The sequence below is a fragment of the Coturnix japonica genome, chromosome 23, assembly GCF_054131305.1.
Source record: "Coturnix japonica strain WE chromosome 23, WE-NBRP24, whole genome shotgun sequence".
NCBI lineage: Eukaryota > Metazoa > Chordata > Aves > Galliformes > Phasianidae > Coturnix > Coturnix japonica.
In genome coordinates this window covers 9815761-9833783 of record NC_140685.1, presented here as the reverse complement: position 1 = coordinate 9833783, position 18023 = coordinate 9815761, and the positions used below count along the sequence as shown (strand labels likewise).

Genomic DNA, 18023 nt, shown 5'->3' with positions numbered 1-18023 from the left:
CCAGGCCCTTAAGGAGACAGCAGGGATGGCTGAGCGAAACCATGTTTAGAAAGACTAGAGCAGGACTGAAGTGCTGGGCAGCATCCTGCTCTGATGGGGGAGGACGGTGCGAAGGCACAGCAGCAATAGGGAGCAGCATTAAGAGTGGGATTAGAAGGCAGTAATTCACATTTAATTTAAATTCCCCCGTCTTTCTTTAATTTTCTCCCTTATTGCTGTTTTCTTCTCTAAGTGGCACAGTTCATCTGTTGGCAAAATGAGGCCACTCCTGCATGCAGGCTGGCTCTGGTGAGGGTCAGGAGCTGTACCTGGAGCTGGGCTGAGAGCAAATACCAGGACCAGGAGCTGTCTGTCTGTTCAGCTGTCTGTCTGTTCAGCTGTCTGTCTGTCTGTCTGTCTGTTTCTTCCCTCAGGGCTGTGCACGTTGAACTTCAGACTTCTCTTCATTTGTTGCCATTTATCTATAATTTAGGCTGGGTTTTAGTTATATTGTAATTGAGTTTCACGTGTCACAGTACGTCTCAAACAGAAAACATAAATATTTAACAACCTCCACTGGTAATGAAGATTCACATTTGCCTCGTTCTGGTTGCCAGCAGATGAATATTCGGCATCATGCTCGGTGGGTATTAACTCCATTCAGATTTATCTCTGCTTATGCAATATAACATTAACGACAGATAGAAGCCAGATCTGGAAAGCATGAAATAAATTCCCCCCCTCCCCCAGCACCACCGCGGCCATGCGGTGCCCCCAGCCCCCAGCTGAGCTCTCCTGTGCTCCTGCCCTGGTGTTCCAGCCCTCCCGCCCCAGCTGGGCTCCATCTGCTGCCTGTGTTGCCGTGTATCCTGCTGAAAATGCAAAGCGCCGTTTGAATTGTGAGCGCTCAGGACAGGATCCCTCTGACAGCTCCGCCGGGATGTTTGCGGTGGCAGGAGCCCAGAATCCATCCCAGTGTATCTTTAAAAGGGAAAATGTCAGGTTTGTCTGTAGCATGACAACAAACCACCTATGAGCGGTGACATCAGCACCCAGCTCGCGCTGGGGCAGTGCCTACGTGGAACGGGAACATCTGCTCTCTGCTGGAAGGAGAAGGAAGATCTCCTCGGCAGCATTACATTTCAATGAGCCGTCCCTCATTCTCACGCCTCTGCGGCGCTCGGGCTCCTGTAAAGGGGCTCTCGGCTTTGACGGAGGATCGGCACGAAGCGGCTGCTCTGGGAGGGAACGGAGCTTCTCTGCCCAACGAGCTTCCCCAGCGCATCGGCTGCGCCACGTGCGAGCAGCAGACGCGTGGGGGTCCCGCACCTGCGGGAAGGCAAAGCCGCATCCAGCCCCCGCGTCCCCTCCGATGTGTCGTTTGATGAACCGCAGCCCCGTCGGTGCCCATCGAGGGCAGCGTCATCGCGCCCGGAGCCGCTCGGCCGCCCGCTCCCCCCGGCATCGCGAGCTGCTGCGGCGTGCTCCACATTATTCTTAATTATATTTTACTTTAAAGGGTCATTAATTACAAAGATTTCCCAGCAGAGATCTTAAAAAGGAAGGGAAAAAAAATGCAAGAAGGGAAAAAGTAAAAAATCTCTTCTGCATCAAGGGCTGCTGCTGGGATGAGGATGCTGATGGGGAGGGGTTTGGGAAGAAAACCCACTGCACAGGAGGGGTCCCGGTGTGAGTGCCACCGTCACTGGCAGCACCAGGTGGGACAGCCCTGGGCGCTCAGCTGCTGCAGGGCAGGGGCACATGTGTGTTCATTTAATATTCTTTCATTTTAAAATCAGTTGGGTCAATTGGTTATCGAGTGCTTCTGGCTGCTGTGCGCTGTTGGGGTGCAGAGTTGGACGCTGCTTTTCTGGAGCTGCTCAGGAGAGCTGCAGGGCGGCTCGTACCATTTGCATGGGTCCTTTTTCATGTCTGAGTGAGGGCACTGTGCCCCAGAGCTGATATCTGAGCCCTGCAGCCCCTCTGCTGTGGCAGCCTTGCGTTATCTGCCAGGCCAGCTCTGTTCCCCTCCTCTCCAAGATCACGCTGACCAATTTCGGAGCCTTACTGTGTTTGGGAGATCTGGGAGCACTCCCAGCCCTGCTGGGACCAATGTTTGTGGGCATCCCAGCGCTGTGCTGTGCCGGGGGATGGCCGATGAGTCTCATTTCCCTCTTGTCTATTCCTGTCAGACGAGATTTGAAGATTCAATTACAGTGGGAGCGCTGATAGAAGTGTTGCTGGCGAGCTGCTCGCTCCTAGCACACGTGCTGCATGGGAACCAGATGAAAGCAGAGAGGGTGGGGAGGGGGGCTGTGAGGAATGAGGGCTGACAGATCTGGGGAGAGAAAAGCAAGAGATTTTTGGGAGGTTTGGGGCAGGTTCTGGGGAAGCTTAGGGGTGTGTGCTGTGGCCTAAGGCCCCGACTGTGTCCCACTGGGGAACCCGTTTGGGACTGCAGCACTGCAGCTGTGTGCACGCAGCCGGCAGGGATTGTTAGCCCAAAATCCAGCCCTGTAGAGTGGGGACTGCAGAGCAGCACTGAGATATGGGGCTGGAGGCTGCTGCACGTGGGGCTCAGCGTGGTGTGGGGCTGTGGGATGCGGGGCCAGCCCTCTGCACAGCCTGCCGTGCATCAGATGGGGCTGTCTCAGGCAGCAGCAGCAGAAGGCTGCATTTCAGTTGGGATTTTTCCCCCTTTCTGAAGGCTGTCTCTTCCTTGAAAGCTGTGTTTTGTACCAGCGCTTCAGAGGGAAGTGGGGAAAATCTGGGCCATGTATGCTGTTGGCTGGAGAGCTGCAGCTGCTGCTGGGTGTGTTGGCTGCAGGTGGGGGTGTATGGGGACAGACCCTGATCAGAGCTGCAGCAGGTGCTGCAGACACTGCATAGGGACAACATCCAGTGCAATGCTGGGCACTCCAGTATGGGTGTCTCTGGGAGAAAAGATGGTGAAGCAGCAGAAAAGCCCCTCTGACCCCCCCCCACACTTTTTCCAATGGACCTGTTTGTGTTTTTGGTGTCTCTGCGCCATGTTTGGGGCTGAGGGTCTGGGTGTGGGGCTGCATTCCAGGGGGGATGGAGGCCCTGGTCCCACACAGGAACCCATCTCTGTGGGCTGATGTCGTCTTGCTCCTTTTGAGGGCCAGATATGAGATCTAGCTGCTAAAGTACACTCTACTCAATGAAGCCTTTAAAGAATGATTCCCTTCCTTCTAAAGTCGTAGCAAGCACTAAGGTAAGCGAGACTTTTAAAAGGTAAGGGAGGGGGGCAGCCACAGAAGCTGCTTTCCCCATACATCACGCTGTGACCCCATTGCCCCACGCTGCTCCAGCAGCTCACAGTGCTCTCTGTGCTGCAGGTTCAGCCGTGCCTGTGCCCAGCGGCTCCATGGTGCAGACACAGCACTTTGCAGCACCCGGCCCTGCTTGGGCACGGATTGATGGCGTAGCAAAAAGTGGAGGTGCAACCATTGATCACACAGGAAAGTGCAGCTCATCAGCCCAAACTAATTGCTCCCCAGCCAGAATTATTAATTCTGCTCCATGTATCAGCGGGATGGCGATGGTTGTGCACGGTCCCTCTGCGCAGCGGTGCTGCTCTGTGCCTTTGTATATTTTCCCTCCAACTACTTGCCTGGCTTCTCTTTTAATAAAGATCAGGAGAGATAATAAAAAATATTCATTAAAAAAAGAAAAGGCAAAGCCCAGCCTGTAGCCTCCTGTGTTCTCATTGACTAAATGTTCCTCCCAGCCCTTCCAGGGTGGTTCCCAGCTTTTGGGTTTGGGACACAGCTCTGGGTGGGGAACACAAGGCTCTCAGTGGGGCCGTGGGGGCTGACCTGGGGGAGAGACACGCGCTTTCACTGCTCTGAGGCACGAGGGGAGCTTTGTGTATCAGTGTGATTCAGACCTGAGCTGGACGCTGGTATGGGTTGAATCCACGGCTCCCAGAACCAACAGAAATGTTATCCCCTCTTACTGAAATCACCCGCAGCTACTGTAGCTCTCCGTCAGCAGCCGAGCAAACAGCGCCGCGTCCTCACAGGGCTGGAGCCTCTCTGTTGGGGCTGTCTTCAATCCGCCTCCTGCTAAAACAGTTGCAGATGTCGGCTGTTCCCATTCCAGCTCCACGCAGCTCCTGTATGGCTGACTGTGGAACCCGTCACTGCACCATAGTTGGCTGTGGTGAGGTTGCTCCTCTGGAGCTCCCCATTGACATGGAGCTCACAGTGCTTTTCCTAGAAGTACCTGGAAAATGTGGAGGGTTCCTCCAGAATGACCCAGAGGGCTGGGCCGGGAGCTGTCGTCTCCTCCCCTCCTTGTGATGGGGTGCACAGCCCCTGTTCCCATGGGCGGTCTGATGGAGGATCTGGGGACATGGTATTTCTAATATAAGGTTGGAAAAGACCTCCAAGGTCATCCGGTCCAACCCCAACCATCCCCACCAGACCCACTAACCACATCCCCCAGCTCTGCTATCAGCACAGTCGGTACTGACAGCGCAGCCCTAAGGCGGCCACTGCCCGTCCCCACCTCACCCCATCACTGTCCCCTGTGCTATCTTTGGTATAATTAGGAGGCCAGGGCTGCGTGTGCGATGGGAATGTGACCTCAATAGTTTCTCAGGCTGCACTGAAATTTCTTCTCATTTATATCCCAGGTCCCTCAGCGTGCACCTCTGCTTGCTGGGGTCACTTCTGCTGCTCTCCATGCTCCTGGCTGGGTGGGAGCCATGTGCCCTCTCCTTGCTCGCTCCTCTCCTGGTTCACCCTGGCAGGGTGCGAGTGGTGCCTGGGTGACGCTCAGGGATGGTGCAGGACCTTGTCCTCACTGTGGGCAATGGCTCTGTCGGTGGCTTCTGTTTGTAGGCATTGCCCTATGGAAGTGGGGTGTGGGAATAGCAGTGAGCACCGCTGCCCTTTTTCCTGTTGTAGCACACAGCTGCCCACACCCTGCTGGGCTGCAGCTGCCTTCATCCTCCCGATGCTCAGATGTTGCCTTTCAAATGGAGAGGAATATGCTCCTCTGATGAGCCTTTCTTCTTTTTCTGCCCTGGCTGGAAGGAGAGCTCTTTGAGACAGGGATGTGAGCGTGGGCTCTTGTGTGTGATGTCGAGTCCCTTTATAGGGCAGGTACCTCCTAAAGCAAAGTGCTTCCAATTCTCACGACGAGCATAATTCTTGAAAATGTATGCAATAAACAAAATGAGCCAAATGTAATTAAAATGGAGATGGCGTATAATCTGGTAACCCACTTACAGGCTCAGAGCTTCAGCTTTTAAAAAAATGTTTGCTCCCAATCCATTTAAATAATCAGAACAACACACAAAGACCATCTGTACGTTATCGGGATACAAAGAGAATGGGATCAGAAGCAGCTGTGCTGGGCCGGACATGTGGAGTTGGATTGTTTGATCTGAGGGTGCACCTTGCAGTGTGAATGTGAGCACTGCGTGTATGGCAGCAGGCTGAGCTCTGCAGGGCACCGCCATCCCGTCCCCTTCTCAGAAACATGGGAAATCGATGGAGCCCTCTCCTTTCCCACCTTGCCTTGGTGACATGTGGGCCTCTTGTGCCCACGTGCCCTGGGCTACCAGGGGGCTCCCTGGGTGGTGCAGAGGGCTGCAGGGTTTGCATCCCCCCCTCCCTGGTCATCATCTCACAATTCTGCAGCATAATTCTGGCTGGCCCTGACGTTGTGCCAACAAACATGTCATTTGTCTGGGGCTGGACAGCACGGGCTGTGAATCCAAGATTGAGTGTGCTGCTGGGCCAGCGGGACCCGGACCAGAGGGGCATTTGGGGTGAGGTGAGTGCCGTCCCTCTGCTCCCATTGCAGGTGGTGGGGCTGGCTGTAGCTGCTGGCGGGGGGGTGCTCATGTAGATGTTGGGAAAGTGACCCCGAGCACTGAAGGAAAAGGGGTAAAAAAAAAAAGAGCTGTTTTTAATCATCCAGGATGCCTTAAGCACTGAGAGCTCTGCCGCAGCCCGGGCAGCTGCAGGCATTCGGAGTGACTGGCGCAACCCCCGGCCGGATGGATGCTCACCGCGCGGTCCCCGCCGTCGGGGCCGGCTCCCATCGCACCGGCAGAGGGAGCTCCGGGCGCGTCCTCGGTGCGGGGGTCTGGGGGAGCTCCGCCGCTCCTGGGGGGCGGCTCCCCCCGCTCTGCGGTCGGGGCGGTGCCCGTCGGAACGGCTCTGCCACAGCACGGGGCTCCCTGCCCGGGCCGGGGGGGGTCAAGTGAATGTGCCGGGGGTTGGGGCCCGAGTCAGAAGGGAGGTGCCCCCCCCGCCCCCCTCCGAGCCCATCCCGGTGGCGCTGTGCGCGTTCGGGGACGGTGCAGGAAGCGGAGCGGGGAAAGCGGAAGGAGGCTCTGGGCCCTGCAGCGGGGTGGGGGTGTCGGGCAGGGCTCAGGAAGGGTGGGGAGCCCCCCGGAGGTACCGGGGCTGTGCGCTCCTCAGAGCTGCTCCTGCTGCCCTCGGTCGCTGCCGCTTCTTCTGCCCTCTCGGAGCGAGGAGGGGCGGCTCTGCGATTTCCCGGTGCCCCACATTCTTCCCCCCGCCTCTTACCGCCTTCCCCTCTCCCGGAGCTGCAGTGGATCTCGCCAGGCTCTGCCTCCGTCTAAAGCAGCGCGGGACACCGCCCTCTCCTCCAGCGCTCTGTTCTGCCGACCCCATCCCGGGGCAGTACAACCTCCCGACCCCCCCGGTCCGGTGCGCCCCGTCCAGCCACGCCGGGGGAGCGAACTGCCCATCCAGCTGTGCTGCCCCGACGGACACGCAGGGCGGCCAATGAGAAGGCGCGGAGGGGCTGGGGGCGAAGCCCTATTGGCCGCGGGAGGAGGAGGAGCCGGGACTTGAAGTTGGAGTGAGGGATCCAGCTGTGCGGAGCGCTCGGCTCAGCGCGGAGCATCCTCCGGCGGCAGCAGCCCCGGCCCCGGGCAGATGGTGGGGCGCGGGGGGGGCAGGAGCAGCCCTTAAAGGCGGCCCTCCCCGAGGCTCGGGGGCAGCACCGGGAGCGGTGGGGGGCCGCCTCTCCGCCGCCGGCCCGGCTCGGGCTCCCCGGAGGCACGGCGAGGAGGAGCTACGGAGCCCGCAGCCGGCAGGGCAGGCCGAGGGGGGCGGCCCGGCCCCGGGCCCGGCGGGGGGCGAGGCAGTGGCTTGCCCGGTCATGCAGCCCCGCCGCTGAAGCCGCCCCGGCGCAGCCCCCAGCCCCCCGGCCCCGCTATGGCCGCGCCCCTCTAGACGCCCCCCCGGCTCGCCCCGCGTTACCCCGGCCCCTCCCGGGGCCGCCCGCCGGAGGATGGACGAGGATGGACCGCGAGCGGCCGACGAGGAGCCGGAGCCAGGAAGAGCCAAGACTTTTATCCGCCTTAACGACCTGTCCGGGGCCGGGGGCCGCCCGGGGCCGGGGGAGCGGGAGGTCGGCAGCGGCGATTCGGAGGCGGAGGGGCTGCCTTACCCGGCGTTGGCCCCCGTCGTCTTCTTCTACCTGAGCCAGGAGAGCCGGCCACGGAGCTGGTGCCTCCGCCTGGTTTGCAACCCGTATCCTTTGCAGGTGCGGCGGCGAGGTAAGAGCGCGGTCCCCCGGGGACCCCTGAGCGGCTGAGGGAAGGGGCTGCTCTTCCAGGGGGAACCCTTCCCCGCTGTCCGGCCGCGAAGTTTGCCGGGGTCGGGGCTCCCTGCCCAGCGCGACCCCCGTGCACGGGGAGCCGGGCTGCAGCCTTCCCCCCACCCCTCCTCATCCACTCCCCTGAGGGGCCCTGACCGCAGCGCCCTTCCTTGCAGGACTCTCCTTCCTCCCTGACCCCGTTTCTCACCCGCTTTGGGCTCTCCGCTGCACTCTCCGAGGGTTTTAAGGAATCTGGGGGTAGGCGGTTGTTCAGGGGGTTGGTTTGCTGCTCGGCTTTGGGGTCCCTAAATAATTCACATCCCACCGGGCGGGGTCCGGGGTGTGCTCACAGCGCAGGGGGTCGGGGTAGGGCAGGCAGGGTTGGTCCCCTCGGGTACGTGGGGGCCAGGGCTGCTGCTTGCTGCAGCCCCACAGAGGCATCCAGGCTCCTTCCCAGCTCCGTTTGCTCCGTGCAGTCTGTGTCTGAGCTGCTGTAGCCAACTTCAAGCTTTCAAAAACGGGAAGGGGGGTAGAAGAAAAAAAAAAAAAGACAATAGGAAAAACCGCTTCTTGCCGCGGTCTCAATGCCTGTAAAGCTGCGCTCAGAGCTGAGTGAGCCGGCACACGGTTCTTAGCAGTGTGAGCGTTTTACCATCCCCGAACTCTGGCTGCTCTTATTATCTGCGGAGACAAAAATCTGAGATAAAGCAGCTTCTGGCAGGGATGGTGCATGGGAGCCGCCTCTGCCAACAGGATGGGAACTTAGTGGGGCCGTGTGGGTGGGCAGGAACCCCGCATCTGGAGCAGGAGAGGCCTGGGCAGCAGGAGGGTGTGTAACATGGCACACAGGGACCCAGTGTATGTCTTGTGCTCGTGGGAACTGTGGGCAGTTCCATGGGGCTGAGCTCAGGACCGGTGGTGAGGGGCTGCAGGAGTTGTGACTGTGCTGCACTCAGGCTTAGCAGTAAATTGTCTGCTAAGTGGGCTGCCTCCTTCCAGAATGTCCCCAGGAGAGGGAAAACAAGATTCTCTTCCCAGTCCCGAATGCTCCCCTGCAGTTTCCCCCAGGTCTCTTCCACACCTGCAAAGCAATTCAGAGCTGCACTGATTTCAGCACCTCAGGAAATCTCCAAACTTTGCAAGGCGTTCTCTGGGAAGAAACAGCGCTGGCCAGCTGCAGGGCTGCGCCTTCTGCTCGCCTCCTCTGACTGATAGTGTTTATGACAGCTGATTTCAGTATGTTTTTGAGCCGCCCCTTTTCTCCCTCCCCTCCTAATGGTGCTGTTTGGAAGCAGGTGTTCACACCTGCGTGGTTTTGGTTGGCTTTGCTGCAGCCTCACCCCTCCTCCCTGTGATCGGGGCTGGATGCACCGTGTGTCCCCAGGGGGGTCACTGCCTCTGTGTGCTGAGGGAGGGGGCTCTGGGCAGTGGGATGCCCACATCCCATCCCTTGCTGCGTGGCTGAGGTGCAGTTGGGCAGAGCAGAGCCCTGCCCATCACTTCGGCTCCCTGCATTCCAGGTCCTTTGCTTGCTCACGTATTTTTGTTACGTTTCTCTTTTCATAGTTCTTATTATGCTGGGTCAGAAAAGCAGCTCTTCTCACACTGTCATCTTCTAGGAATTGTGCCTCGGTGCTAAAAACATACAGTCGTGTCGCTGGGAGGTCTCTGTTGCCACCGGCTGCTCTGGAGAGGAGAGACAGTGCTGGGGTCATGTGGCTGTGCAGTCCCTCCTGGCCCGTGGGGGCTGACAGCTGATGAAGGGGCTCTCGTTGGCTGCCCATGAGTCTCGTCCTGCTTTCACCTGTCCTTGGGTGAGCTGGGGGCTCTCATACTTTCCCTGTCTGATGTCCCCTGGTGCCCCTCAGCCAGGTGATGGATGGTGTGGCCGTGCAGGTTGCTGGCTCGGCACAGCCATGGTGCAGTTTGCTGCGTGCTAACCTGGCTGATGGATGTGGGGAGGGATGTCAGAGCTGCTGCTGTCCCCACAGCCCTCTTTACTACCCCCATGTCCCCAGGGTTTTCCACATCCCCACGCACTGGGAGTTGTTGGGATGCTGCTTCTGTCCCCAGCAGTGACAGGGCTGTGGCTGATGGGCTGCGTGTTGGACTTTTCCACCCTGGTTCAATGTGGAGCATCCTCTGCCTGGGCAGTTACTTCCCTCTGGCTGATGGGGGGACCTGTGCTGAACTCCCATAGGGCAGGAAAGTGATTGTCAAGGTTGTTCTGATTCAGACATCGAACCCTCCAGAACATCAAACCTTGAGTTTTTAACCCTCCAAACTCAGTCTCACCCCATACACCCTGTTGTCCTCTTGGACTGACAGCCTGGCACCAGGTTAGGGGATGGGGTGGATGTGCTGAGTGGTCGCTGCTCCACACTGTGGGCACAGGGCTGGGCAGAGGTGCTGTGAAATGGAGCCTATGGGGGTGGGGGGAAGACAATTACTGGGGGTTTCTCATATAACATGGAAGCACCGTGGGGGAGGGTAAGACAAAAGGCTGCAGCATGGTCTGTGCTGCTGTGGGCAGACGTGAGGCTGGTTCTTGGGGGCTGTGCTGTGGTTGAGGAGCAGGGATGAAGGAAGCAAAGCGGGTGCTGCTGCTTGGTGTGGGATGTCTGTGTGCCCAATGCTCCCAGGGATGTGGGGATGTGCCCGGGCTCTGCGGGAGAGCCTGGAGCTCTGAGGGCTCAGCTGTAGAGTGGAGATAAGGGCCGTGTGGATCACAGGGTGTGCTGAGGCGGGAGCACGAGCAGTGGGCTTTGAAGTTCAGTACATTTGTGCAACGCTTCGCTTCTGGATTTAATGAACTGAAGTGCTTTGTTTTCGAGAGGTTCAAACAGAAAAAGATGGGTTTTTCTGTGTTTGAGAAACCCACAGAGGGGTCAGAATTGCTCTGTTCCACCTGAGCCCGTGCTCAGCTCAGCCCTGCCAACCCCCAGGGCCTCTGCTCAGGATGGGGGGCACAGAGCCCCCAGCGCGCGGCTCCTGCGGGGTCAGGGCTGTGGTCTCACATCCCCCCGGGCTATGGGAGTGAAAGGGACGGGACGTGCCGTGCTCGGCGGGGATCTCAGGGAAAAGCAAGACCCGTCTCCTTCTAGCAAGGGCAGGCAGCGGGGGTTTTATTATCATGGTTATTTTCCCTTTTATTCCCCTTCCCAAGGGACAAATAGCACCGGGCCTCATCCCTGCCGCTCGAAGTCCTGCGGGATGGGGGCCGGGCAGTTTCCCCCACCGGGCTCCTCTCGTTGCCGCTCGGGAGCAGCGCCGGGAGCTCCGATCCCAACCCGGGGAACACACGCGTCCCAACGGGGATCTGCGGATCCATCCGGCGCCGCCGCCCCGCTCAATCCACGTGCGTTTTTTAAGAAGATCCGTCGTCGAATTCCCCCTTCCAGGCGGTTGTGTCACATCTGGAAGTTTGTGTAGGAGTTTATCCAAGCGCTGGAGTAGAGAGCAGCTTTTTCTCATTTAAAAATCATAGGCTGGCATTTCGAGCCGGGCTGGGGGGAGGGCTGGGGGGGGGGGCCGTCTGCCAAAAGGAGACTGGAGCGGAGGAACCGTAATGACTTCCAGAAGTTCTCTTTCTTTTTTCCTTTCTTTCCCTCCCTCCCTCTCGGCGCGCAGACAAAGGGCCGAGCCCATGCTGTTATGTCATCCAGCGCGGGGTCCCGGCTGCCCCGCGGGACGGCTCCGCACCCCCAGGGGGAAACCCTCAAAGCGAGGAGCGTCCAGGGCTGCTCCGGGCCGCCGCCAATGGGGCTGCATGGGGCGGCTCGTGGGGCCGCTGCGGAGCTGAGCGCCCAGCACCTCCCGCTGCCCGTCCCGGGGACATCCCTGAGCCGTCGGGCGGTGCTCCCTGCCCCGGGTGGTGGCGTGGGGTGCTGGAGCCGCTCTACAAATGCCCGGGGTTTTATGATGCATACAAAATGCTCTGCTTTCTTCTCCCCCCGCACCCCCTGCAGATGTTTTGGCACCGCGCTGAAAAATACTTCTCTATTATTTTTGCTTTAAAGGCAGCTTTGCTCTCTTTTTTCCCTCACAGACAAAATCAGGTTTAGGATCTCCTGGGGTTCTCCAGCCCAGGTCTCAGCTCTCTGTTTTCATACCCACTGTTTTTTGCTGGGAGGGAGGGAAAACTTCTCCCCACAGCCTCCCCAGTGGCCTTGTCTCTCAGATTGTGCCATTGCTTTCCCCTGCAGAGCCCTCGGCTCCACTGTCCCACTGCGGGGTTTGGGGCAGTCACGCTGTGGCCAGGCTGCAGGGCTGGGAAGCCTCGCTGCGGGTTGAATTTCCACATAATTAGGAGGGCTGAGTGTTTCTGGGCTGGTTACGAGGCCAGGCCGTGGCTTTTCCTCCCCTGGCGGTGGCTGCGGCGCGCCTTGGCTTTCCGCTCAGCAACCTAGATGTGAAATTTTCCCTTTGCTTGGTGATGCACGAGGAGGTTTCCCCCAACCTGGGCTGGCTGAGCATTGAGCTGCGGCCTCACAGCCAGGAACCGGCCTGGCGCTAAGGGGAAAAAAAAGAGGAGGAAATTCTCATGGTTTTATATAACGGAGTGAGTAACAATCGAGCGTGCTTTGGGATGCTTTCACATCTGCTTCCTACCAAAGCCTGAGCAAGGAGGCTTCAAGCAGATGGAAAAAAGCACATTTTTCAGACGAGATTTTTGCTGGGAGAAAGTTTGGAGCTGGCTCCTTGCTCTTTGCAGAGCGGTGGTTTGAGCAGTGCTGGGAGCAGCACTTTGTCCCTGTGCTGAGGCTGTGCACGTTGAACCGCAGACTTGTTTGAGCTGGAGGGGCCTCTGAATGGCCGCCTGGTCCCATTCCCCTGCAATGAGCAGGGATGCTCCAGCTCCTTCAGGTGTTCAGATGTATGTGAATGGCACGGAGGTGTCAGGACTGACCCTCCACATGTGAAGGCAGTGAATCCTGCTCTTCTGGGGTGTGCACCGGGTGCAGGGAAAGCCCAGCTGCAGTGCTTGAAGCCCCTGGAGCGGGTGATGGCAGAGCCGGGAACTGGGCAAAGATGAGCTCATGAAGAAAAGGGGATTTATTGGCTGTAATCTGGGCTCTGGCCTCACGCTCGCAGGGTTTCTATAGCAAAGCATCCTATTTGTCTGTCATTTGGGTCTCTTCCAAGAGATTTCCCCTGGCAAATCCTCCCATCCCACCTTGGGATGCCCCCAACGTGATCAGGGCTGGGAGGGGGCTTTATGCCCACTGGTTTGTAGGATCTGGGGCCAAATGGGGTCAGGTTGGTTCTCTCTGTGTGTGGTACCAATTGTCTCTGCTGCTCCCAGGGCGTCAGTGGCTGCAGCAGTCCAAAGCAGTGCCCAGATGCTGTATAGGACTCATTAATGATTTGTTAATTCAATTAGAACATGATTGTTAACCCCTCGTGAGGACGAAGCTCCCTCCTGCAGGGCAGGACTCGCCCCCACGCCTGACTCGGTGCCAAAACATTGATTTTGTGTTGAGCTGACAGTCACGCTAAGCAAACAGAAATGTTAATTGGGAGTAAGGCTCATTTTTAGCTCCTGGGGGCTCCTGCCCGCCCGGGGGCTGAAGGAAGGAGACATTCCCTGTGCTGAGCCCTGGGTGAGGCTCTCAGATGCCGCACATTAAGCACCCTCTGCTTCGGCATTGTCTGCTAACAGCACGAGGAGCCGTGGCTGCCGGTAGGTGCAGGCTGTTTGCTTTTGGGATCCGTCCTGTCTGTGCAGCCTGGCTGCAGCGCTGCTGCCTTCACTGGAGAGCAGAGCGCCCTGTAAGGATGATGGATAACGGGGCCTCGTGTGCCGCTGGATTAATGCTTATTAGGGCAGACGGGGAGGAGAGGAATTAGATTAATATCTGACTTGTGGCTGCTACTGTATGTGGCTATTGACTGATCTGGCTTCAGAGGAACATAAATATGTCTCGGGATATACTCCTGAGGCCACAATCTGCAGGGTCACGGCACAGGTCTGCCTCTTTGGGTCAGAAATCTGAGTTCCTCTGACCCAAGATCTGGCTTTGTGCTGGTGGGGCTGTGATTGTTCTTCACTGTGTGTGTGCAGCATGAATCCCAGCCGGCTGTACCTCGTGTACATCCCAGGGTTGTTTGTGATCCCACGGGCGCTCAGTGCTGTGGATAGGTGCAGCTTGGTGCCCTGCTGCCGGAGCCCTTTCTCGGGGGAAAATGCTTGGTGGCAGCGGGGCCACAGCTTGTTGTCACCTCTCTTGTGAGTGGCACTGGGATGTCCCTGAGCTACTGAGTCGGGCCCATTCTGCACCCAGTCTGTGTCTCCATGGCTGCCTGCGCCACTCCAGCCACTTTGCCACAAAATGATGCTCCAAAAGCACAATTGTGTCCCCCCCCCATCCCTTCCTTTTTCCTCCCCAACCCCTCGATTCCCCACCTCAGGGTTTTGCCATTGCCTCAGCACCCCGTCAGGGGCAGGATGGAGCCTGGGGCCTGCGTGTGCGATGAATCTATTCGAGGAGTTGTGATCTCTGTGCTTCATTTTGCAGTTCAGCTGGAAAGATCTCGTTTCCAAATACACCCACACACAGCACAGCGCGGCGGAGCTGCCGGGGGGATGGGATGGCGCTGGGGGAGGGGGGGCACTGGGCAGGGCTCAGTGCCAGGCGCTGGGGGCTTTCCCTGCTTTTGGTGAATCCCATACAAAGCACATCGCGGGCGCTCACTGGGGATGGGAGGTGGTACCCTGTGTGCTGGAGCTGCGTCTCGAGGTCGTGTCAGTGTCAGTCTGCGCCCATGGAAGGCAGCTGCTTTGCTGCTGAGCAGAGGGGAAGCACCTGTGAGGAGGGGGTCCCAGTTCAAAGCCCTTGCACTGAGCAGAGGGAATCAAAGCTGAGCCCAGGAGTGGACTGGGGGGTGCAAGGTGGGTGTGAAACTATGTGGTATAGAAGAGATGCAAAAACACAGAAAGGTGCCGTGAAATTCCTTTCCCAATGGCCTTCAAGCCCAAGCCATCTTCCAGGGCCGTGCTGTGTGATGGGAGGGATACTCTCAGTGGGCTGCATGGGGTCTGTGTCCCCTGGCCGTGGGCTCTGTGGTGGTGTCCCTTGGGGTGGTGGCAGTGGTCGCCCTGTGCTCGTGCCGCTGTGTGCTGCATCCTCCCACCAAGATTGCTGTGTGATTTTTTTTCCATCCCTGTGCAGGGGCTGAGCTCATACAGCAATATTCCCCGAGCCAACGCCGCTCCTTCTGGAAGTCCCTCGGTTTGGTCTTCCTCAAACCGTGTCTCTCAGCCAGACACAGACACGACCTCCCTTGGCACCATCTCTCCCTTAGCATTGTGGTTCTCCCCTAAAAACTGCAGCCCTGTCCTCAGGGCTCACCCCATCCCGGCACAGGTGCCAAGCAGTGGGAGAAGGGGATGTGGTGGCACCGTAGTGCTCGGCCCAGCAGGGATGCCGGAGTGCTGAGCTGTCTGTGCTGCGGTCAGAACAGAACTCAGGTCAGGAGGGAGTGTGGAGGATGTGGCCGCTGAGTTAACACGCTCCCAAAACCACCTCGTGGTGTTGGCGGTTGGGTTTTGCTGTGTTTATTCTATTTTCTTTCCGTCGCTCGCTGCTGGCTGCACTGGCAGAGAGGTGAAGTTTGTGGTAGAAACAGTGGAGGTTCCGGGAAATATTTTGCCTCGCTCGTGTTGTTGGGTTTGGTGCTGTTCCTCTGGCAGTGGATGAAGGCAGTGCGACGCGGCTGCTTGGCGCTGAGCTGCAGTTCCCTGCCTGCCAGTGGGGAGAGCAGCACGGAGCCTCTGTGTGGCTCGTTTGAACCTTTCTGCTCCTCAGTCCCTGTTTTCTCCAAGCCATTCCTGGGCAGTGCCCACATCTACAGCCCTCCCTGGATGGGGGCTATGGGGAGGTTGCCTTTCCCACTGGTTTTTATAGCTCCCACTCCCCAGGTAGCTCCTGGTGCCTGCTGCTGAGCGCAGGGCAGAGGCAAAGCTGTGAACTGATGCTTGTGGCCTCCTGTGTGTTCCCTCTGATTAAAATCTTAAATTCTTCCGTTTTTGACAAGATTTGGGTTTTCTCTGCTGAGCCAGGGAGTCTCTATGGCAACAGCTAGAGGCAACTTTTATCCCTAATCCATTCATTTTTGCAGAGGGATGGGTGTACATGTGAGCACATACTGACAGCTGCTTGGACCCCCCCAGTATGTGGGGTGGTGGTGAGCAGGAGGGGATGGCATTGGTCGCAGCGTGGTGCAGAATGCACTGACTTGGTGAGGCCGAGGGATGGGACCAGCTCTGTCCCTCCACATCAGTGGTATTTCTTTGAGTTCAGGAACTGAGTTGTGTCACAGCCATGCCTGGGACCATCCATCCTAAGGCCATAGCGGGGTTCCCCACCTGGGTTTGCTGTGCCCGGAGGTGTTTGGAGGCATTCTCAGATGGTGGCTCTGTTTGGAGATGCCTTTCAGAAAAGCCTTGCAGAATGCAGTAGAAAGGAAACCAGCTGGACTAAATGGAAACCTCGTCAGGTTTGGAGTAATTTTTAGAATCTTGTGCTGTAGGTCTTTCTAGAAAGATACAATGCCACTTAATAACGTGTTATATTCCTATATATTGTAGTTAAGTTGCACTGTAGTATCGTGTAGGAGGAATCCAATTTTCCATTACAGGATAATGTACCTTTCTATAGGTTTTCGGTTGTGGGGATTTTTTTGTCCAATGGAGTTAAATAAAAAAATTACATCCTTCCTAGAAAGCCTACCAAGATGACGAGAAAATAATACCTTTAATTTATTTAATAAAGTACATCAGTATTTTCCATGGGGGTTTATGTGGCTGCATACAAACCTCACCGTGAGCTGATTTGGGATCAGTGGGGTCAGGTGTGATGATTTGTAGCCAGGAACAAGGAGCAAATGGAAGGGAACAGCCTGACTCCATTGCCTGTAGGGCTGAGGGTCCTGTATGGGGCTGCTGAGGGTGTCCGTACGCTGTCACGTTATCATGTGATGCACAGATCCCTGTTGCTGGGTGCTCTGCTCAAGCAGGATGGGGGGATGTGCTGAGCAGCAGCGTGGGGCCGAGTGCCTCCATCTCAGCTCAGAGCTGCCCATCACTCTGGCCTCGATGTCCTGGGGACCTTTGGTGGCATCTGGGAGAGAGAGAAGGGGGAAGCCGGTGGTCCTTGGAGGTCCCCAGAGGACAACTGCCTTTTAAGAGCCATGGCAACTAATCAGCCCTGCATGGTGACATCCCTGCCATCTCCATGACGACGGACCGAACATCACATAGCAACATGTGCCTCCCGTACCCATGGAAACGGGCCGGGTGGGTTTTTAACATCGCTGCGTTAAATCTCTGCTCTGGGTTTATCCCGAGGTGACCCTGCTGGGGGCTGTGGGGCTGGTAGCAGGGATTGGGATGGTGAGGAGCTCTCAGGGCACAGGGTTTGGGGGACCACTCAGCAGTGCCCAGGTCTCTCTGGCTTTATGCAGGACTTGGGCTCGTGTGCTGTCCAGTGGGACTTTGGCTTGGGATGCTGTGAGTGGGAAATCACTAGAAGGAAATAATGAGTATTAGAGTGACTTCAAGGGCTGTTGTGCAGTGGGCTGGGGTGAGATGAGGGAAGTGGGGGGCTGCAGAGCTGGACATGGCACAGCTCTTCTCAGGGTGTGTCCTTTTTTCTTCCTTTTCTTTAGAGGAATGCTCATTAAGGCTGTAAAGAGCCTTGCTATAAATTGGATACAAATGTACTGTTAACGCTGCCTCTCCCCAAGGCCAGTGGAGGTATTCTGGTATTTAAACAAATGGAGCCAAGGGTAAAGATCCAGGGGGAAAAAAAAAGAGGAAAAAAGGAAAAGTGGCTCTAATTGAGGTGGTTGTTTGAACAGTGAAGACCAATTAATGCTCCTGAATCAATAGGGCTGCGTGACTGAACTAATCCATTGCTGCCCAGGGATCGGAGCATGGAGCTGCCATGCTGTGCTTGGAGCCAGCCCAGGGCGAGCAGTGGTGGTGGTAGGGACTGTGATGCTGGCTGAAGGTTTGGTGTTTGTACCCCTGAAGGGCTGCTGTGAGCTGCTCATCTCCCAGAGCTCGGGGGAGCGAGCATCCTTCTGCTGGAACCTGGCTGAGCGTTACTGGGTGATGATCTGCCAGTGGCCGGTGCTGGCAATCAACACGCTGTGCTTTTCCTTTGTTGCAATTCCAGGTGGATGCATGTGGGCAAAAGAGATTACTGTGTTAGCAGTGAGCCCCCTGGTTCTGAACTAGTGCAGTATTTGCTGGTGTTGCTGGGTATAATGTGGAGACGATCCCTGTCCTGGGTTGCCTGCAGCTCAGCTCACACTGTCCCAAAGAGCAGAGCTCTGCTCCGCCTCGCTGCTTTCCAGGTTAGGAATCCAGGACACTGCCGGCTGCGCTGGAGGAAGGTGGGGACAGGTGGCAAAACCTGCAGGGCTGG

General features: G+C 57.4%; 2 protein-coding genes across 35 annotated transcripts in view; one reads left to right on the top strand and one right to left on the bottom strand.

The window, feature by feature from the left end:
- Nucleotides 1-5198: 5198 nt before the first annotated feature.
- On the bottom strand, nucleotides 5199-6840 carry LOC146757344 (uncharacterized). Its single transcript, XM_085522645.1, has 3 exons — nucleotides 6549-6840; nucleotides 6026-6196; nucleotides 5199-5886 (listed from the first exon to the last, which is right to left on the bottom strand). Exons 1-3 carry the CDS (start codon nucleotides 6731-6733, stop codon nucleotides 5322-5324), a joined length of 921 nt encoding a protein of 306 aa, XP_085378771.1. The 5' UTR covers nucleotides 6734-6840; the 3' UTR covers nucleotides 5199-5321.
- Nucleotides 6841-6854: 14 nt separating this feature from the next.
- CACNA1G (calcium voltage-gated channel subunit alpha1 G) overlaps nucleotides 6855-18023 on the top strand; it is a 101700-nt gene continuing 90531 nt past the window's right edge. For all 34 annotated transcript variants that reach the window (XR_014936675.1, XR_014936681.1, XR_014936677.1 and 31 more), the window contains exon 1: nucleotides 6855-7523. Coding sequence is in view for 27 of the 34 variants with exons in the window: in XM_085522621.1 (XP_085378747.1) it covers nucleotides 7282-7523 (242 nt within the window). In the remaining 7 variants the exon portion in view is untranslated. The remainder of the gene's footprint in view (nucleotides 7524-18023) is intronic.

Coding starts and splice junctions, on each gene's coding strand:
- LOC146757344 (XM_085522645.1), bottom strand. CDS start 6,733: ATGGGCAGTTCGCTCCCCCGGCGTGGCTGGACGGGGCGCACCGGACCG. Junction 6,197..6,548: donor CTCCGGGAGAGGGGAAGGCG/GTAAGAGGCGGG, acceptor CGGCCCGGGCAG/GGAGCCCCGTGCTGTGGCAG. Junction 5,887..6,025: donor CCGACGGCGGGGACCGCGCG/GTGAGCATCCAT, acceptor CTTTTCCTTCAG/TGCTCGGGGTCACTTTCCCA.